Source organism: Ceratotherium simum, chromosome 30, assembly GCF_057802395.1.
Source record: "Ceratotherium simum simum isolate JZ-2026a chromosome 30, ASM5780239v1, whole genome shotgun sequence".
NCBI classification, from domain to species: Eukaryota; Metazoa; Chordata; class Mammalia; order Perissodactyla; family Rhinocerotidae; genus Ceratotherium; species Ceratotherium simum.
The window spans coordinates 32,206,483-32,229,057 of NC_141929.1; the positions used below are offsets into that span (position 1 = coordinate 32,206,483).

The 22,575-nt window shown below is 34.3% G+C and overlaps 1 protein-coding gene across 1 annotated transcript in view; it reads left to right on the plus strand.

Moving 5' to 3' along the window:
* The window catches only part of RPGRIP1L (RPGRIP1 like), a 97,221-nt gene that overhangs the window by 19,790 nt on the left and 54,856 nt on the right, over window positions 1–22,575 (plus strand). Inside the window, 8 exon segments of the mRNA XM_014788397.2 lie at window positions 4,866–4,971; window positions 7,222–7,368; window positions 8,702–8,775; window positions 15,217–15,356; window positions 20,555–20,661; window positions 20,892–20,942; window positions 21,640–21,819; window positions 22,351–22,468. Of these exon segments, the coding sequence (XP_014643883.2) occupies window positions 4,866–4,971; window positions 7,222–7,368; window positions 8,702–8,775; window positions 15,217–15,356; window positions 20,555–20,661; window positions 20,892–20,942; window positions 21,640–21,819; window positions 22,351–22,468 (923 nt within the window).

A 22,575-nucleotide genomic window follows, 5' to 3' on the forward strand; every position in this document is an offset into this window, starting at 1 on the left:
TTTTTCTGTGACAGGAGCTTGACGTTTTCCCAGCACTTTATATAAACCACAGAAATTGTCACAATTAATAGTAGCTAGCCTATTAGTGCATACATGAGAGTGGAGGGAAAGCTAAAACTTAAGAACATCTCAGAGGAGGGACGCGACTTAGAAGAGTGGAAAGAATTTCTCTCTTATCTCTTAGAACTGGATTCTAGTGTTGGCTCCCTCACTTAAGGACTCTGGCCAAATTCTTTACTTCTCTCAGCCTCAGGTAGCTACCTCCACTGTGAAATAAGAGGTTGAAATGGGTCAGTGGTTCCCTACCTTTTAAACAACAGCCACTTTTATCCCCAAGGACCTTTTTCTGAAAGATTTTGTCTACTAAATAAGCAATATTTATTAATTAATTTATTCCTTTTTTTAATTCATCAAAGACTTATGCCAATCATTGCTTCTGATAATTGTAAAATAACCTGTTATTGGAGTGACTTGGTGTAATTCTGCCAAAAAATAAAAACAATACAGGGCCGGCCCGGTGGCTTAGCGATTAAGTGCACGCGCTCCACTGCTGGCTGCCTGGGTTCAGATCCCGGGTGTGCACTGACGTACCGCTTCTCCAGCCATGCTGAGGCCGAGTCCCACATACAGCAACTAGAAGGATGTGCAGCTATGACATACAACTATCTACTGGGGCTTTGGGGGAAAAAAAAAATAAATAAATAAAATTATAAAAAAAAAAAAAACAATACAAAACCTTTAGTTCACTTTTGCAGCTCAATTGCCAGTAAATCTACATTTCCCATTGGGGTTTTTGATATATTGAATATAATTATCAGATTCCCGTTGCAAGTTGAAATCTATTAAACTGGATCATCAAAATGGTCCCCTTAAGAAGATGAGCCAGGATTTGGGTTCTTCCTGTCCTCCCCCCAGTCCTTGGGTGTGCTCCCTCCATTTTCATAAGAATGTGATTATATGCATGTAGAGAGCTCGACATAACTGCCCCCCTCCATTCCTTGTGGGTGTTGAGAGTAAGAAAATACTGAGTTTGATTTGTATTTTGACCCAACACTACCAGAAAGAGATGATCCAGAGGCAAATAAACGTACACAGACAAATTTTTTCCTTTATGCCGTCTTAAATCAAGGAGCACTGTCTTCATCTATGAACTCAAGTAGCGGTCTTGAGCAAAACCATTACCTTTCAAATAGACTTTCTCCAGCCATTTTAGTGACGCTTATTCCATTTAATTTACTAGCGGCCTTCTGTAATCCTATTCAGAAGAGGTGCCTTGCTAGTGATTGTTATCTGTGTATGCCTAATAAGAGCTATGATAGGCCTACGTTTCTTTCAACAATACACTTACAGAATGTCCGCCATGGTTAAAAAAAATAGAACTGTAGAGTTTTTTTGGTCCTAAGATTACTTTCAACCTTATCCCCCAACTTTAGTCAGCCTAAAACTGTTACTAAAAAAGAGCCTCTCCATTCTATCTCATGAATATTTTACCTAACTACTTTCCAGAATCTCACAGCCTAGCTTCTATATTCTAAAGCCTTCTCTTCTAAATGGTGTTAAGTACTATATTATAACATTTTAGGTTTTTTTTTTTAACATTCATAATCTTACTGTAGCAAAGAATGAAGTGTCGATGGGGGTTGAGGGCAGTGGGCGGGTGAGGGAGTTGTGTGTCTGGGGAATAAAATATAAAAGACTTGCACTGGAGCAAAGATTTTTGCTTCTTAAGCTTTCATATTAGGCTATACATTACATAGCTTCACTGAAAGTTTTTCCTTCTCCAGTGTATCTGAGGTTTTAAGTTTCTGAATTTATTAATGGCACCCAGTAGCAAAGCTGGACTCAAGTGTTTTCAAGGCTTCCATTAGAAATTCCTTTTTCAGAGTTTATTGCTTGACTGTTTCAAATTATATGAGAGAAACTTGGCACATAGGTTGTTGAGCTGGATTACTTTTTTCAACATAAAATCTAATTTATTTCAGTTTGTTTTTAATCTAGAGATGGGCCAACAACTCTTCATAGTTTTAGAAGATTTGATCATAATTCTAAATAACGTGTGTAAAAAAAAAAAAAGAAAGAAAAGAAACTGCCTTTTTCAACTTAATTGTTCCTAGTTTTTTTCAAAATCCTTGTTGAAAAATTTGAGAAATTTATTTTTACAAAGCACTTAATTAGTAAGCTTGATATCTGTTTGCAGATCATTTTACCAGCGTAATGCAGCATATATGAACTGGTGCGCGACTGTCAGAGTTCATCTGAATGTTTTTACTATGCGTTGTTCTTTCTGTTAAAATGTCATAACCCTAAAGATTTGATGTTCCCATACTAATGCATGGAACAAGGCAGGAGAATATTATATGGAGGTCACCTAAAATATTGCTTATAGAATTAGCCCTGTCTCTGTTCTTCCAAGGAAACCAACCTGAGGCCTTCCTCCATGTGCATAGAGGTCTTGGACAGGCCATTTAGCAATGACTCTAGCTCCGTCTTGTCTTCAGCATCCTTCTCACGTTCCTTGTCAGCTTTTTGTGACGTCTCCTTCCCTCTTCTCTCTCTCACTTCGACCCTTATTCTTTTACCATATTTCATCTCTGTAAAAATGTTGAGTTGATTGTCAGGTTTGAGATGATTTTTCATTGTACACCTTCCTAATGGCCAGACCACATTCATCACATTGTTGATTTTACCTTTTATGTACTTTATATCGTTGACTCAACACTTGCAGCTTAACAGCAAGTCATCCTTTCCTTCTATTGTTATCCTAAAAAATATCCAGTGGTAATAATGACTATTATCTATATGGCCCCTAAAACTGACACTTAAAAGATAATTATTAAAGACTTGGAGGTGTTGCATTGTCCCATAATAGGTGTACTCTCTGGTGAACTGACTTTTTATTTAAAGTACCACGTTATTATTGGCTGTTTTCTAAATACTATTTATGTTGTATTTGTGCCCACTTGTTGGGCATTATTATATTACATATATAATAAATTATTATATATATTAGTATAAAATTATAAAAAAATTATTTAAAATATATATGTTAGTATAAAATAGTAAGTCACTTTTCTCAGCAGTATTTTGAAAAGTTTAATCTCCCAAGAGTTTAGGAAAATATTCAAGAAAACATCCACCAATTAAACCACTGAAAGTTTCTGAAAGATACTTACTAGTCTTTGCCTTACAAAGAAAATTCAAAATTAAAACCCGTTATTTCTGTGACCCCCTGTGGCTGAATGGGTTATTGGGGCTTAATTCTTTGTTAACATTATTAAATAATAGTTATTATTAAAATATATCTAATATATATATATCTCAGAGATATATATACCTTCTTGGAGATATTAACATACTTAAAAACAAGAAAGTAAAGTATCAGCTATAAATGAAAATATAAGAAAGATTTGAATACTATTTGAATTATTTGAATACTATTCTGTCCTTGCATATCAATAAATGTCACTCACTATTGAGCAGTCAAACAAAGTAATTCTGGGGAAAACAGATAAATTATATTTTGACTTCTAAATATGAAAAAAAAGTGAATATTTTCTTTAGATATTGCAAATATATTTTTCCCTTCATATTATAATTTATTTTAGTGAGTAAAGATAATACTAAGGAGAATAATAGTGAGTACTGTTGACTGTGTGCTCAGAACTACTAGATAACATGTTTTAGACACATAATTATTTTAACATTGTGTTAAGACTGTACCCTGGGCAAGATCCAGGTTCTTAGACTTGTTTATCTTCTGTGTGAGGACAACTAACTGTCCGATGCCAAAATACAATGAACTTTCAAATATCAAAGAGGAAAATTAAGTGTTTCAAGTCCTCAGCTGGTTTACAGATGTGTGAGCTTTGTAGTCCGTTTTCTGGTTCCAGTAGGGCATTGTGACAATTTTTCCAATATGTGTACACGAGATAAGTTTTGGAAGTAAAATTACTTACTTTAAATACTGAAATAATTTTCTGAATTTAGAATTTTTAGATTTATTTTTCTTAAAAAAAAATGAAGTCCAAAACCCAGCTTCACAATGTTTAAAATACTTTTGACTGTAAAACCTCTTAAATGAAGGAACTCTGTCAGGACAATGAATACCTTTTGAAAACAGGTATTCATTTAGATCTATGATTAACCTTTAACAAGATCTTCCTGTTAAATTCCACATTTACTTTAATCTCAGTAGGAAAAATACAAACTAGCATTGTAGCATATAGAGTTTCTGTATAACCCGTGGACGTTAAATGATCTCTTACAGCGAAAGGCACATCTGCAACATATTTAGATGCCAGCTTTGGGCATTACTAGTATAAAATGCTAAGTCACTTTTTTTGGAAATATTTTGAAAAGTTTAAACTCCAGGAGGACACTCCAATAAATGGTAATGTTATGATACCATTTATTTTGAGGGAGTGGTGGGAAGATGAGTGGCTGCGTTGCGTATTTTTCATTTAGAGAAAAGTTGTAAGAGAGTCCTCCTTAAAATAAATCTGAAGTTTGGTCGTGGGATGATTGCTGTGCTAGAGATGGATGTGCTTTTGCACTGTCTTTCAGGACACTGTAAAATGATTTCAAATCATACTATCAGTTACTGTAGATGTGAGACAAGTCATCAGATTTGGGGCTCCCTTCAAACTCTGAAAGTCTGAGTTGACGCAAGTTCAAGAATGATGATTGTTGGTTTTAAAGAATAAATCTATCCTAAGTGTATAATAAACTAAAAACCTCAGTGACTGATATGCAAGTGTATAACTTGTTTCTAGATAACATTCAAGGAAAAATTGTGATTCTACCACAGATTTTTTTTTCTTTTACCTTGCATTTTTTACTCTCTGTTTTTTTAAACATCACTGAAGGTCGAACATTCGGGACAATGTAGAAATGATCAAGCTTCATAAGCAACTAGTGGAGAAAAGCAATGCTCTTTCAGTAATGGAAGGAAAATTTATTCAGCTTCAAGAGGTACTGTGGTAATTTATTTTATTATGGTGATACATAGATACAAAAGTTCAAAAATAGTGTTCAAGTTGTATTTTTTTTAAGTAGAATGGTTGTAACGCTAAAAAGTAATTTTTAGATTGGTCTTTTTATTCTCAAGTGTGTATAATTTTACTTCATTTATTGTTTGTTGTTTATAACTTAATAAAGAAATAACTAGCTGCTTGGACTATTTATAAATATCTGTGTCATCTTAAAATTATAAACACATTTATCGTAAGTCATCTCATGCCAAGAAAATTTATTTTTAACTCCTTTTGTCTGAATTCATATGGGCACATAGCACTGAAGGTTTAGATGTATTTGCATATATCTTCAGTTCTAAGCATTTATGAAATATCCAAGATAGACGAAAGTTACAGGTAGGTCAGTAATCAGGTTTTGTTAAATCTTTCTTTGATGTTTTGTTTTGTTTTGTCACTACCATTATCAGAAAGTATTTGACTATCCATCATGTCAACTATCAGTGTATTTATTTTAAATCTTAATCATTCAGGTTGACGTACTTGGGGCTCTTCTTCCCCATGGTTGTTTTAACAAGGACTGTAGCCCCACAGAGATGTGCCATCAGAGGGCTCCTGTTTATTGGCACTGCATAATTAACGTGGGTTCTGGAATTAATGAACTCCAAAACATTCCAGATGAGCAGAATTCATATTACGCAGTACTTCCTTTGAAGTATTGAGACAAGGAAAGCAGTAAATTGATGTAAAGCATAGGGTCATCTGAAGCCTAAATTTACTATTGAATTAGATAAGTATTTTTAAACCATACTCTGGATAGTGTTTTCCATCCTGCAGGAACCTCCTTAAATGTCGAGTAATAACTACCTTCCATATAACTATGAGAGTTTATGAGAGAGGAGACTAATTAGAGAGTGGGAATAATAGTGCTGTCTGCAAATAGATAAAAGAAGGAGATTAAAAATACATGTAGTCGGGGCTGGCCTGGTGGCGTAGTGGTTAAGTTTGTGCGCTCCACTTCGGTGGCCCAGGGTTCGCAGGTTCAGATCCCAGGTGCCACCTGATACGCCACTCACCAAGCCGTGCTGTAACAGCATCCCGTATACAAAATAGAGGAAGATGGGCACAGATGTTAGCTCAGGACCAATCTTCCTCTGCAAAAAGAGGAGGACTGGCAATGGATGTTAGCTCAGAGCCAGTCTTCCTCACACACACACAAAAAAATACATGTAGTTGAAAGCCATTTCTAAAATAAGGAATTATGAAAGGACTTAAAAACTGATTTTACATTCTTTCATCACTTTGAATATTTTGATTTCCATTTACCGGTGATGCCAGGTGTTTGTTTAAATACTAACATAACAAGTGTCTGCTATGTAGCACAGGTACCTCTCTTGAGGATTGACATTGGGTAGAGATTTGAGAGGTTCAGACCAACAGCTTCAATGAGATAGGAAGCCCAGAAAAAGCTAGTTAAAGATAATGTTCTATAATAATACCAAGATTAACAAACACTAGACTCAAGTAGTTCAGAAGCCATGTTTCTTTTAAATGATTGAAGAAGAACTTCAGTAGAACTTAAGTAATTTTAATTAGCAGATGAGGCATTACGTGTTATGGTCGTATGGTTCCCATGAAAAGACTGTAGTGTAATCACCTTTTTTTATTTATAAAAGAAGTATGTGGCATTTAAGTGTATAAAATTGAATTTAAAACAGTCATAAATGGGCCATTTTAAAAATTAAGAAGACTTTAGTAACTGTTTTACTGAGTTGAAAATTTTAACTTAATTGTATTAAAATTAGAAGCTAACCTTCCAAGGCTGTTTATATGGTATGGTGACAGATCCTTTCCGTTTGAATATCTGTGGTCAGCATTTATTTTTGACCTGTGCGACAGCGTTTTTAGACAGCGTATCCAACCACTGTAGCCACAGCAAAAGGAAAAAGAATTGCTAAAACTAATTTGCTCACTGGTCGCTACCAACAAGTCAAAAACTAAGAGAGAATAAAATAAAGGACAAAAATAGTTTGCATTATGTGACTCTGTGCTAAGATAAGCCTGGGTGTTCTTCCTCCTCAAACACTTAGGTCAAGGGTGTCTCTTATGGACAAGTAGCACATGTACATTGTGAAGTGAAGAATAAACTGTAACCTGAACTTCAGGAGTAAATTCATTTATGAAATTGTAATCATTTATTCAAAGCAGAATCCAAAGATAATTTTGAAAGGATTTTCTTTTTGTTTTTTAGAAGCAAAGAACTCTCAGGATCAGCCATGATGCCTTGATGGCAAATGGAGATGAGCTGAATCTGCAGCTTAAAGAGGAGCGTGTAAAATGTTGCCGTCTTGAGAAACAGTTACACTCCGTGACGTTTTCTGAAAGAAAGATAGAAGAGGTGAGCCCCCAAAGAGCCTAGCCACCTGTGGCGTTAAAACTTCTCTGTAACCGTGCTGAAAAAGTAAAATAGAGACATTTCAAATGTATTTATTTAAAAATTCTAAACTGCATACATGGTACTTGAATAAGCACAGCCCAATATAGTCAGTATATTATGTGCATGGCAAATCAGTGCTTAAAAATACTTGCAGATGGGCTGAGATCCACTATCTTTCTAAAGGATTAGGATCCTGGAGGGAAAAGAAAACATGACATTTGGAAACTGACGCCAGATTACCTGTGGAACTTAACTTTCTCACCCTTAACATCTTATTAGACGTTTAAGCCACCAAAAGAAAGTTATAGGAATCTATCTGTGTCTGAGGAGAAGACTGTTCTGTTCTGCAACGTCAGCGATTTTGTGAAATTATTTAATTTTTTTTCTAGGAAATTATTTGAAAACTCATCCTCCTGTTATTGTTGCTACTCATGTCTCCCAGCTAGCACAATCTTTTCCTGTAGTCTGTTAAACTTGTTCTTAAAGAGAATGGAAATGAAATAAGATGCTTAGATTCTATTCTGATCTTGGGAGAAGCTTTTACTGTGTCTCATATTAGCATCAAAAGAGAATTTTGAGAATGGTAATGAATTTTAAGAGTACTCTGATTCACGGGAAAAGGTTGTGACTACAAAATATACTGGTGAATAAAACTTAAGCATAAATACCAGAAGTAAATTCAGAAAGCTACATTTTAGTCATAAAGATATAATTATTACCCTGAGTTTATTTCTAAAGGTATTATTCAGTGGGATAAAGCAAGGTATACAATTTTATTTATTCATTCATTTACTTAAAAGATGTGCTACTGGCTTTTTGTAAATTGTAGGTAACATGAGAAATTGTGTCTTCAGAGTAAATAGTGATTGACACAGTTTGCTTGAACGATGAACCAAAAGAAAAATCAATCCTTTTATTTTTTATGGGCCAATTGGAAATTAATACAAAATGAATATAATGATGGAATTCATCAGAGAGGAAAGTAAAAAATACTGTGTTTCCCCAGACTTAACAGCAAGCTTTTAACACATTCTTTATTGAGTTTTGGCACACGTTGCCATAAAACAGTGCATACGTCTCTACTAAATTAAAACAGAAATATTAATTTCGTGTTTACTTAACAACTTGGAAAACATCAATGCTAAATTACACACAAACAATGTAAGTGGCCTAGTTCGAAGCTGCAATTTAGAAATCAAGACTGAAACATGTTAGCCTCCTCTCATGTTTTTTCTTTCACCCCTTGAGGTTTTATATGATAATGACCTAACGTGTAATTTTCTTTTTATTTTAGCTACAGGATAGAATTAATGATTTAGAAAAGGAACGGGAACTTTTAAAGGAAAACTATGATAAACTTTATAACAGGTAAATCATGATTCCATGTGTTCTCTCATTCTCTTATAAGAGATCTTGTATGTCAAAGCATTGGATGTCAGAATATCTAATATTGATTAAAGAATTAGCAGCAGATGATTGTAAGAAATATGTACGTATTAGAAAAGAAAAATAAGCTTTTTTAAGCATTGGTAATAAGTTCTTTAACCTGAGTGGTGGCCTGTTACTGAGAAAGCCATATTGCTTTGTTGCCAGGAACAACTGCTGTCATTTATTGAACACAAACTGTAGGCTGGCAGGCACCGTGCTAAATACTCTACATATGTTATTATAATTCCTCACGACAACCTGGGAATGTAGGTATTGTAAATGCCTGTTTTGCAGACAATGAAAATAAAACAGAATTAAGTAACTTGCCTGCATTCTTAAGGCTATGAAGGAATAGAGCTTGTATTTGAATCTCTCTTGGTCTCTCCAGGCCCTTGTTCCTTCCACATTTCAAGATAAATTGTAAAGAGCTGCTCCAATTTTGGTTTTTAATCTGCTTCATAATTGTGGTATTTTAAAAATTAATCCCTTCTTGTAATGCTAGAAGCAAAATTCTACTCCACAGCTAAGTTTAGTTAAGTGATACAGATATCTGTGTGTGTGTGTGTGTGTGTGTATTTTTAAGTCTTTTCAGTATACGATACTGATAAATGATGCAGGTTTACATGAAAATAAATTTAATACATAGTGAAATATATGTTAGAGCTGATATTCAACAATTGCTTCTATTGATCATATTCTGAAACATCAGAAAGTAGCCATCTGATCTACAGATATATCTTTACCTTTTTAACTGTATGTTTTATGTTTTGTATGTTTGTAAACTAAATTTACATTTGGTAAACAAATCATACCTAAAGAGTGTGGAGATATGCTTATTATTTTGTTTTACTTTGAAAAGATACCTGAATTAATATCAAGCATCACTCCAGTGGTATAGATTATCTATGTTGTTTACCTACTGGTGTTGATTATCCTTGCACAGTGGCTCATTATATGGGTTAGCAATAGTAGGTTCCGACATCAGTTAAAATATCTGGGGCTCTCCAGCAAGGAGGGACTGGCTAAAAATCTTTATGTGGGATTTGCCTTGGACCCCCGTCCAAATCATTTGGCCTTGGTGCTTGGTTCTAGTTCCTCTCTCACCAGCCCTAATTATTTTTACCTAAAGCATTTATTATACCTCCTGTTTTATATTTCCATCTCTATAGAACAGTTCATAGGTTTATATTGATATATATCTAAGTATTTGGTAGTTATGTGTTTCAAAAATTTAAATTTCGGTAAACAGATCACACAACCACCCTATTATATTACAGAGAAAATAATGTTATCCCCATATTTTATAAATGAGGGAATTGGGACTCAAGAAGAATGAAGAGACTTGTACAGAGTCACATGGCATTGCGAAGACTCCAGTATAGAACTAAAACCCAGTTTTAGTTGAACTTTTTCCCATGTGCGTCACTCTCTCTTTGATTTTAATTGCATTGGAAAATTATAAATGTGAAAGGGAAACCTTCATGGAATAACAAAACTGTCATACATTGAGAAGTTTTTATTGATTTATATTTATCTTCAACGTCTTATAATTTCAAATAATCTAAAATGGTCTTAATACAAGAATATTCTTAAGTGCCATTTGGCCATTACTTACACATTTGCTTCTTCCCTCCAATTTGTGGATTTACTGAACATACTTTCTTGGAATAAAAAACATTAAACTTAGCTGGGGAATAATGCAGACAGGGAGTTTTCAGAAAGACATGTTTTTCTCATATTTATTATATCACCATGAAACTTTATCTTTCCATATTAGAAGATGATCTAAGAGTGTACATCTGACTTTGAAGGGTTTGTTTTTAATGTTTTATTCTTGAGCTACATTTTTTTCCTGTCACATTAAAAACAGACTTCATTATGCTGTTTACCCTTGAATTTTGTGTGAGGTGTCTGGAAGTAAATGTGTTTAATGAGTGTCAAAACATTTTGTCAGAAGAAAATTAATGTCACTTAAGCACAAAACCCAACCGGCACACATGGTAGTAAACAGAACTATAAAATTCTCTAGTACAATTTTTTAAATATATAATATGTTTTCAGAAGCATAGTTGGAGAAACTCTACAAAAATCAACATTGCCCCAAGATTCTTTACAGCTCTTGTGTTTCTTTGCACTGTTACTCATCATTGCCAACAACTAATGCTCATCAAAAACTACATATACTCTGTTTGGTTAGTCATAGTGATAGCATGTTTTTAAAAGGAGAGCATTTGTTTGTTATTCAAAATTGGCTCATTTTCAGGAGAAAAAAATGATTTGCAGATTGCATTCTCATCTTCCTTTTTCAAATGAAATTTTAAATGTGTTTATTGCTTGACATATGACATATTAGAGAATCATCTGGTAAGATAAAACCCTCATGTTAGTATTTGGTATGAGCCTTTTTTAATATGCTAAAATGTTTTTGATACAATGCCAAGAAATAAGTATAACTTTAAGAAATGTTCAATTTAAAATTCAGAATAAATTTTTTGCCATTAAATCTTTCTATTTGGTCAGAGAGAAACTCTATACTGTAATATAGTAAAGCTGTGTCCCATTTTTGAAGTTAGTATAGTTGTAGAGTGATGTAACTGATGAATGCAATAGTCCTTCAGCTATAATGTATGTGAATAACCTGGAAAACAGCAAAATGTAGGTTTCACCAACCCTCTGGAACCTCCCCACGTGCCCTCCTCCCCACGCCCCACCACCATCCTATTCAGGGTCAGTCAATTTGAGATTGGATCCAGAGAATCTGTTAAAGGTGATTTTAAGGTACTAACTCCCTGAGAGACACTAATCTAATGCCTATTAAACAAAAAAAAAATCATTGATCTAGTTTTTTTTTTCACATTTTTTAAAATTTTTATTTATTTATTTTTATTGATGTTTTAATAGTTTATAACATTGTGAAATTTTGGGTTGTATATTTTTGTTTGTCCATCACCATATATATGTCTCCCTTCACCCCTTGTGCCCACCCTCTACCCTCATTGCCCCTGGTAACCACAATACAGTTTTCTCTGTCCGTGTGTTGGTTTATATTCCACGTATGAGTGAGATCATACAGTGTTTATCTTTCTCTTTCTGGCTTATTTTGCTTAACATAATACCCTCCAGGCCCATCCATGTTGTTGCAAATGGGATGATTTTGTCTTTTTTTATGGCTGAGTAGTATTCCATTGTGTATATATATATACCACGTCTTCTCGATCCAATCATCAGTCGAGGGACATTTAGGTTGCTTCCACTTCTTGGCTGTAGTGAATAATGCTGCAATGAACATAGGGGTGCATAAGCCTCTTTGGATTGTTGATTTCAGGTTCGTTGGATAGATTCCCAGTAATGGGATAGCTGGATCATAGGGTATTTCTATTTTTAATTCTTTGAGGAATCTCCATACCGTTTTCCATAGAGGCTGCACCAGTTTGCATTCCCAACAGCTGTGTATGAGGGTTCCTGTTTCTCCACATCCTCTCCAACATTTGTTGTTTTTTGTCTTGGTGATTATAGCCATTCTAACGGGTGTGAGGTGATATCTCAGTGTTGTTTTGATTTGCATTTCCCTGATGATTAGTGATGTTGAACATCTTTTCATGTGCCTATTGGCCATCTGTATATCTTCTTTGGAGAAGTGTCTGTTCATTTCCTCTGCCCATTTTTTGAACATTGATCTAGTTTTTGAAGATGATATAAGCCATTTTAAGAATTGGGTGAATTGAGTGTTTACAATGTGATAGTCATCTAATATTCAAAATTTAAAGGAGCACTGCCAACTACCCGTAGTCTCTCTGTGCTCCATTTCTATAAAGTGAGCACCTGTCCCCTACAATCTTCTAGGAATCATGAAAGCTCGTATGATCAAATATGAGCACTCTGTGCTTCCCAGAAATCAAACCAAGTACATTTGGGGCATCATTTTTCCTTCAGTAAGTGAAATGTCCCAATGTAAATATGCATTTAATTTCCATTAGGCCCTAACTAAAGTACCTATGGATTTCTTGATGCATGATTTAGAGCTTCTTCCCTATCTTTCACGTTAGGATGCCCTTGAATGTTGGAATAAATGGAATTTCTTCTGTAAGAGAAAAGACCTTAGGGTGGAGATGAATTCTTCAGCTCTTATTTCAGTCTTATCATGTTGTTGATCAAGGGTGTGTATTTAGAGTACACTGACCCATGACTGCCAGTGGACGTGCCAGTGACCGTAGGCACCAGTGAGCCTTCTACTGCAGATGGACATTTTATCACTCCTGTGACATAATGTGACGATGAAATGTGCACAGAGACCAACTATGATCCCTCCTCGGTTGTCACTGTAGGCAACGTACAAAAACATTTTCATGAATAAAAGGTTCTCAAAGACTGTTCTCCAATGCAGATTTAATCATGTACACAGCCTTTACAAAGAAAATGGAGCCAGATGTGGTTCACCATTTATAGTTACACAGATGGCTCCAAGCATAGAGGAATACAGTAAATTCAAAAGGAATTCCTCATGAAACTCCAGTGGAATGTAATCCTAAATTTAGAGGGAAGATAGCCGTGGACTAAATTCAGATTGACTTACGCTGATTTACACTAGTATTTTGTGGGTTTGGAAAAACCAGGCTGCTAAATTGTTCTTAATTTAAACACACACAGCTTCTGATGTTTCTGCCAGATTAACTGTTGGTGATCTTTTTGCTGGTACTAATGCTATTGGAACACTACTGTTTCTAATTTTTGGCATCTGATATAATGTATAGTTGTGCCTATTCCATCATGCTAATTTTTTTTCCGGGTAGTACATGTTTTTAATAATACAAGATACACGCACACACGTGCACACTCACATGCATATATATGTATGTGTTTGGTATATGTAATTTGACCAGACACAGACATTATGTTTGTTCTTTATTTAAAAATAAAAGTGTAAAGGAATATTTTTTACTTTAGTATTTAAAGTATGTATTTTATTCAGATTTCATTTAGGTGTTTGTACTTTTGATAAAATTAATTTAAAATATTGGTATATCAGATCCATGTATTTTCTAAAGTTCCATATGTGAAATGAGAACATTGAGAGAAGAAACAGATGTCATATTTAGAGAAACTTCTAGAATTCCATTTATTTTTAAGGTCATGTTATTTTAAATGCAGTAAAAACACTCAACATGTAAAATGAATACAGAATTTTGTTCTTTTGAAAGCTATGGCTCCCAGAAAAGTATCTCTTTTGGAATAAAACCTCAGGACTAGCTGGGAGCAACATTAAGGGCAATTTTCAATAACAAGTTTCTTTTCCATTTACTTCATCATCAGCACAAAACCAGATTTTATAAATTTTTGTTTCATTTGCTGGGTTTGAAATAAGTAGAAGGGTGAAAGCTGCTGATGATTATTCAGTCATATCAAGCTTCACAGATAATAGTTTTCTGCTGAAATACAGACCAAGATCAGTTTTTGCAAAACCTGGCTATCACCTGCAGAGTTTTATAGAACTCCAAATTCCTGGGCCCCAGGATCTTTATCTTTAAATGTCCTAAGTGTTCCTAGTGCAGCTGGTCTAGCACCAGTATTTAGTTTAGGCCAGCCTCTGGGAATTACTGGCCTAAATGAACGTCGAGTGTATACCTTCTGCATACCATTTAGTTCTTTTTCAACTGGTTCTTCTGGTTTGCAGGGTCTTGATTGTTAGTAGATTTTAACGATAGTTTAAACTGCTACGCATTTATTGAAGAATAAAAACTCTATCTTCATCGTTTTTCTCAGGGTGTTCTTATTGGGTTTTCATCCCAATCATGTGTTGCAAGTAAAACTGTTCTCAGCCTATTGCTCTTTGTTTTTTAGGACAAAAACCACATTATCACCACTTCTTAATATTAAATTGCCGTCTTGCAGTTCACTATGCTATCATTTCGTGGCCAGTGTTTTGTGACTATGTTATTATCAAAGACTCTTTAAAAGTTTCAGATTCTAGAATTAAAGATCAGGTGGAGAGTCCCTTTTCTTCTAGTAAGAGGGTTTGTACGTGGGAGGCATTGGTTTTGTCCGACGTCGATTGCTGAGGTTTAGGATTGTGGATTCCTCTGGAGTATGTACAGTATCTGAATTCCTTTACTAGTCCCACAAAAGCTGCACACTGCCAACTTTTCTGACTTTAGAGCTCTAAATTAAGGCCAGTTCCTTTGCTCATCCCACAAAGTCTTTCATGTTCCCTAACCGCAGCCTGAGAAAGGCGCCTTGGTTTCAACAGCAGCAGACCAGCATATGTTTACTTAATTCCTAAGACATGATGACAGTGGTCTCTGTGCCGCTAAAAGCTTTTCTCTTTATTATTTTCGGTTGAAGCTGATTTCCAAGCTTTCCTTGAATGTCACGTGTGTTTTGCAGTGCCTTCAGTGCTGCCCATGAAGAGCAATGGAAGTTAAAGGAACAGCAGCTGAAAGTACAGATTGCTCAACTCGAGACTGCCTTAAAATGCGACTTAACAGACAAAACTGAAGTCCTTGACAGATTAAAAACTGAAAGAGGTACATGTAAAATGACTACTGACTTATTCATTTCAGACATCGGTGTTATTCACTGTTATTCACTGGCTCCATCTGTACTTACTGTGGTGCCTAATGGTTTGCCCAGCATCTGGCTGTGTATGGGGGACACAGCCTGTATTAACAGCCACCCACTTTCAGGAGTTTATTGGTTGCTCACAGTTTGCCTTTATTCAGCCTGGCATATATGCTGAAGAAATTATTTTTTCTCAGAGTTACTCATATTCAGATTGTCTTTAATTTGTTAAATTTTCCTAAATTTTGAGCCTTTCTTTATTCAACAGTCAACAAGTGTTTATTGAGTACCAGTATGTGGTAGGCACTGTTCTAACTGGGGATACAGCAATGAATAAAACGAAGGACTTGTCCTCATGCAACATGAATTCAGTAGGGAGAAACTGACAATAATTAAGTAAATATGTAGTGTGTCAGGTGGTGGCACGTGCAGTGGGAATAAACACAAAGCAGCGTAAGATGACAGTCACAGAAGTAGTTGCTTGCTGTTTTTGATAAGTCGAACAAGGAGGTTCTCTGATAATAAGATGTCTAATTCTACTCCCTGACAGTGAATTTAAATACCAGGAAGCCTTGTCAAGATGTCCCTGCTAGAATAATAATCATTAATCAGTTTCATATTATGAGTCACAGATCTCACCCTTCTTGTCTCCTAGAAGTAAAATAATTATAATCAAAGTAGATGTCTGATTGACTGTATTATACACACATACATAAACACACAAATGCACAACCAGGGAAATATTTGCTTCAAATGTTGTATCTGTTTGCTCATCCACTAGATAAACCAGGTGATGTCATAATAAGGTTGCTCCTTTTGAAAATTTGTCATTCAGTTGCGTGAGAACGTTTAAAAGTTTAATGCAGGCTCAGTTTTTTTAAAAAATTGCATATCTAGTCAGTACTCTGTATATTGATTTAGATCACAGTGCTATAAGATACTTCATTTACTATAAGAAAGATTTATTCCCATTTTAACATCTCTGAAATTGAGATGCATCTTATAAGTGATAAATTTTAAGACTATGGTCTGACATTTTTTTTAACATTTTAAGAAGTCTGTGGGCCTACCCGGTGTCGTAGCAGTTAAGTTGACGCACTCTGCTTCGGTGGCCCAGGGTTCACCAGTTTGGATGCTGGGCGCAGACCTATGTACCGCTGCTCATCGAGCCGTGCTGAGGCGGCGTCCCACATAGAGCAACTAGAAGGATGTACAACTATGACATACAACTATCTGCTGGGGCTTTGGGGAGAAAAAAGGAGGAAGATTGGTAATAGATGTTAGCTCAGGGCTAATCTTGCTCAAAAAAAAAAATCCATTTAAAAAAAAAAGTCTGAAATTGGAACACATCGTATAATCAATGGAGTCTTAACTTCAATGAAATATATGTGGAATATTTATTCACCAAGTAATTAAATGTGATGATTTATGAATTTTTCTCTAGAAGGTTGTACTCTAGAAGAGTAGAATAAAATGGTGACATGATTTCTGACCGGGTGGGTTACTTAGAAGTCCTAGTTCCTGAGTTCAGTTGCAGTATCGAATACCTAATAGAGTGCTTTGTTTAGCAGTTGCTCAATAAATTCCTGTTCACTGAAGTGGAAGTGCTCTATATTCCCTTTCTCTTTTCCAAAAAGATATAAATTGCTCATTCTAAAGGAAAGAGAAATGAAATAAACTTGTCATGTGTCTGTGCTTTCTGTATTTCCCTAGATATCAAGAATTCCAAACCTCTTATCTTTAGACATCTGAATTGGAGTCTGGAAAGAAATTCTTCTTAAGAGGATAGAATCTGGGTGGCCTTTTTTAAAAACTTGTTTATTATTGTTGAATTCATTCTGAGGGTTCTTTTAAATCGTTAAAATAATTGCTGAGTTATTTTAATGCAACTAGTCTATTCCTCATCTTTTTTACTGGTTATTATGTATTTTTGACTAATAAAAATACCTCATGTACACTGTAAAAAAACAACCAATAGACAAAAAAAATCCTAAAAATAAATCAGTCCCACAACCCTCAAGATACTCACTATTACTATTTTTATGGATGTACTTGCAGAGTTGTTTCTATATGTATACATATGGTTTTATAACATGCTTTTTTATTTACTGTGTTATGAAATTGTTCCTTGAGTATAAATACAAATCCACATCATCATCATTTATAATGGGTATCATAGTTTTCCAGTGTGAAGATGTACCATAGATTGTTTAACAATCTTCTATTGATGGATTTTTAAATCGATTCAGTTTTTTAAGTATTCTAAACATCTTTCTATACAAATATTTACACATTTATCCAATAATTTGCTTAAGAAAAATTGCCAGAACTGAGTCTTTCTTTCTAATGTGACCATTATTTTAGTTATTTTTGCTGGCATACCTGAAATTTACAGGTCTAATGATTTAAGTTTTTATTTCTTTGTGGAAATGTTACAATAAATTATAAGAAAAATATTACTGCCTCTAACCAGTTTTTCCTGGGAAATACTAAACAAAAAGAATTGAAATTGTCTATTTAAGGAAATCTTTTAATATTTAGAAAGTTCCTTTTGGTATTAGAGATTTTAAAATTGTTTAATTTTACTTTGAAGTCTCTTCACACATTTGCCTTTTCATGTATCGAGTGTTCTTTGCCAGAAGATGTTTCCCTGGCTTCTTGTAGTCATTCATCTATCTGGCAAATTATTGTTAGAGAGTACTCACCTCTTTATTCAAGGTACAAATTAGTTTCAGATTGTGTGAATATGTGGGAGAAGAATATGTAGATGCAGTTTGCATTTGGTTAATGCTTAAATTAACTGCATGTGTCTGAGGGCCTGCCTTTGAAAGTTCCTTTCTATCTTTAGCTGAAATGCATAATTCAGCATAATACAGATGGTTATATTGATCACAGCTGAAGATGTTAGCACAAAGGAGCTCTGAAAGTTGTTTAGTTGAATTGTTCTCTGCACTCTGCTTATTAGTGCTGTGCTTGAAGAACACAATCTTAGAAGAGTGAAATGGTCTCACTGGACTAAAATGCTGCTTAGCTTAACCTGCCTTTTGTCAGACCATCAGCTAAGGAGGTTACTTTTCGTCTTGTACAGGGGTGCCTTGATTTTTCATGTTACAATTCAGCAAGTCTATTTCCTCTTTGAACTATAGCGTCTCTGTACTTTTTATGGACCCAGGAGTTATATCCCCAATAAACAGGTTAAGAAAAGAAAAATGTAGTGGATAATTCTACATAAAACTCAGTAGGGAGAAAGTTACTGGTATTCAGTAATGTCTTCTCCCACTAATAAGTTATTTTCCCACTGATAACAGCCTAGTTTTAAAAAATATCAATATAATGGGGACATAGTTGTTGAAACAAAAATCAGTAAAGGAAGAAACATTTGAATAAGTTTATTTATCCCTGCTAGCATATCGTTCTTAGGACCCTGCTCTGAAAAATGGAAGGAATGGAAAAACTAGAGCATAGATGTAATAATGGAAATACCCTGCATCTGGATGAAGACAGAGCAATAATGTTCTTCACACTTGAACTCACCCTCAGAACTCCTAAAAGTTTTGCTGGCCAGAGAAGGAGATTATATTATCCTTGGAACCTTTGGTTTTACGTCCTTCTGACTATATTTACCTTCTTTTTGTTACCTCATCATTCTGTCTAGATGTTGTTTAATCAATATAAAATACGCTCTAACCAAAAGGCAAGTTTGTCTCAAGAATTTATATGTATTATTAATCCTAATTTTTAGTTAAAGACAAGTATATGACCTTTATCTTCAAAATTTCCAAGTATTTTTCACATTTGGAAATTCCCTCATTTAGTTCACTAAATATTAGCAATTTATACTCTAGAATAACCTTTTAACCTTTCATCAATAAGATAAAAGTGTTTATTTGATATTAAAATGTCTCTGCATATGCTAGGGTCACAGTTTTTTGTTTGTTTTTACTTTTTTGTTTGCCAGAAAATATGTGACATTAAAAATATCTAAATTTAGTCCATTTCTTCTTAACTGGATAATTTACACTTTTTATATGTAGTGTTTATAGCTTGGGAAACACAAAGCATTATAAAAGTCAGAAACATGTTTTTGTATAAAATGCAGTCAGTGTGCAAATGTATTCATGTAAAGAATTCTTGGCAAATGCGTTGATTTCCTTTTTTTTAAGAAAAGGAAACAAAAATATACAACTTGAATTGAGGACTTATGATAAATATAAATCTTTGAGAGTAGGATGAAATTAGTGGAGACACCGTGGATGCCATGGTTTAGAGTTAGTCCACAGGGAGCCAACAGAGGAGAACACTTGACCACCACCATGAACTCTAGTGAAGGGTACGCTTAAGAACAGGCGATTGAAGAATAGATTTGTTAGCAAGCTATTATGCTTTTTTTTTTTTTAGTAAAGCATATTTAATGCAAGGAGTGAAAAAATAGTCTCTTTATGGATTTACTGTCTTCTGTAGCTTTGCCCTATACCCCTGTTTGTGGGTCATGGCAAATGAATGCTAGGCAAAGGTAACCTCTCTCCTTCCTTAACAGTAGCTCTGAGTCCATGTCCTACTAGTTAATAGCATGCACTCAATGAATAAAGAACACACATGAATTATTATTGATACTATTGTGCACTGGTTGAGAATCCATTTCTCCTATCTTAACAGATTTGTTAAAAGTGTGATTGATTAAAATTATGGATTCAGAGTTCTTACCAGAGAAGTTATCTTGTTTTAATAAAAAGACTTTATGCTAAATTGGGAAAAGAAAATTCAAGGAAGTCAATTAAAAAACTAAAAGACAAAAATTTTTTCTTGCATGCCTTTCAGGACCCTTAATAAGTAAGTAAAAATCATAGATTTAGAAACATATTTTCTTAGATATTTTAGATAGAATATTCCTTTGAAGTCCCAGAGGCCACAATTTCCTTATATTAATACTGTGAACCTAAGTCTCAAGTTTTTGATAAGCAAGTGAATCATATGGTAGACACATGGTGGTGTTCACTTGTTCCTCCTTCCCCTGCTGCCTTTGTCTAGGTGCTAGCTCAGTTTTCTCTCTGACCGGAACAATAGTAGATTGAGCTTGGTGTGTATCAGGACTTAAATTAATTAAAATGTGTTCTTATACCTCATTCTCACTTACTATTCTAATTGTGTTGACTTCATTTTTAAGACCAAAACGAGAAACTCATTCAAGAAAATAGAGAACTACGGTTACAGCACCTGGAACAAAAGCAACAACTTGATGAACTTAAAAACCGCATGAAGTTTTACCACCAGGTGAACTACTTTCTTGTTTAGGAAATGAACTCCAAGTTTTTGTGTAAATATTTTATGCGTAGAGAAAACACCATACTACAAAGCAAAAGAATACAAATATATTACTTAGACTATTAATTCATGATGTCAGGCAGCTTTTATTCCATGAGGAAAATCTGCATAGAGGTAATGTCTCTTGTACTTTACATTAATACCTCATTGTGAGCTTTTACGTACTCTGTCTTTTGCAGGAGAGTGATATTAATGCTGATGAATTGAGTGAAGCTCTCCTGCTTGTAAAGGTAACTTTCCGAACTTCACTATGAATTTCATGTCTACATGTAACTGTTTCAGCATAATGATGACCCTTATCTGTAACCCTTATACTTGGAGAATGAATTATTCAGGAAAGTGGTCAGCATTTAGTTACAGCATATACATATTTCATAATGACATCAAAATTACATTAAAATAGACCTCAAAAACTCTATTTAAAGCACTTTCTCCAACTCTAACAAATGCCTCACTATAAAACTAATCAACAATTCTCTGTCCTAAGAGACCTTGGTATACCCTATTATCTTTAAATAAATTATTGAATTATAAATGTTACGAGGAGATCTTTTCCAGTTCTAGGATATTCTGTTATTTACAAGAAGACACAAGAAAATGCATTTCTTTCCTTTTAGATCATCCCAGTGTAGATTTTAATCAAATAAAGAAATAGAAATAAATGTACATGATTCTTTTTTATGTCGTGAAGTAGTGAACTGTTTTTTTATTTCTCTGTGATTGTTCCAAATGTCTATCCAAATATATTTTCTAAAAAAAAAAAATATATATATATATATTTTCTATATCAGGACTGCTTTATTCCTGATGGAAAATGGAAATATATCTGTTTTCAATTAATGATTGCTTCTTGCTATAGCTGTATTAACTTACATGATTACATTTTAGAAATTCTTGTTTCAGTAATAAAACATGTTTTTGTTTTAGGCTCAAAAATCACAAAAAAATGGAGAGCTTTCCTTTTTAGAGAAAGTAGACAATAAAATTAATAAAGATCTAGAACGTTCCATGAGAGAGCTGCAAGCAACTCATGCAGAAACAGTGCAAGAACTTGAAAAGACAAGAAACATGCTAATTATGCAACATAAAATTAATAAAGATTATCAGGTAATGTAATACACTCAATCAGGAGAGTAGGTTTCCTATAATATTCTACTGCTGATTTACTTTTTCTAAGCAGTATCTTGTATTATCATGTTATAACTTGTTATCGTGTATTACCACATGCCTGGAATTTAGCCTTGTAACTAGGTACTTAGAATAAATAGTTTGAAAACAAGTAAATTTTTTTAAGTCCTTGGTTTTAAAGAACAAATAGTGGCAGTGAACTCATCTTTACTAGTTAGCACATTTTGCAAATGGGTTATAGTTACCCTGAGGTCCTGCCACAACCACATGTTATATTAGCTTTTAGCAAACAGGAAAATCACCTCCATAAAAAGGAATCCAGAGTTTTGTTGATTTTACTTCTGATTTATGGACATTGCCAAGCGTAATTTCCTAAACTGTAAGCTATTTGAGGTCAGGAACCCATGGTTTACAGCTTCTTGTATTCCTAGGAAATGCTTGAGTCATAGTTGCTTTAAAAAATGAATATGAAACTAGTCATAAGTATTAAACTTATCTCTTATTTTTTAGATGGAAGTTGAGGCAGTGACCCAGAAGATGGAAAATTTGCAGCAAGATTATGAACTCAAAGTGGAACAGTACGTTCATCTTCTTGATCTCAGGGCTGCACGCATCCAGAAACTAGAAGGTACAATGTGCACAGTTATTTGTCTCCAGTAACTAGACGAATGGATTTTATAACAGTTGAAAATGTCATCCAAATCTACACTCATGATTTCTTGTTGCTCTTTTTTT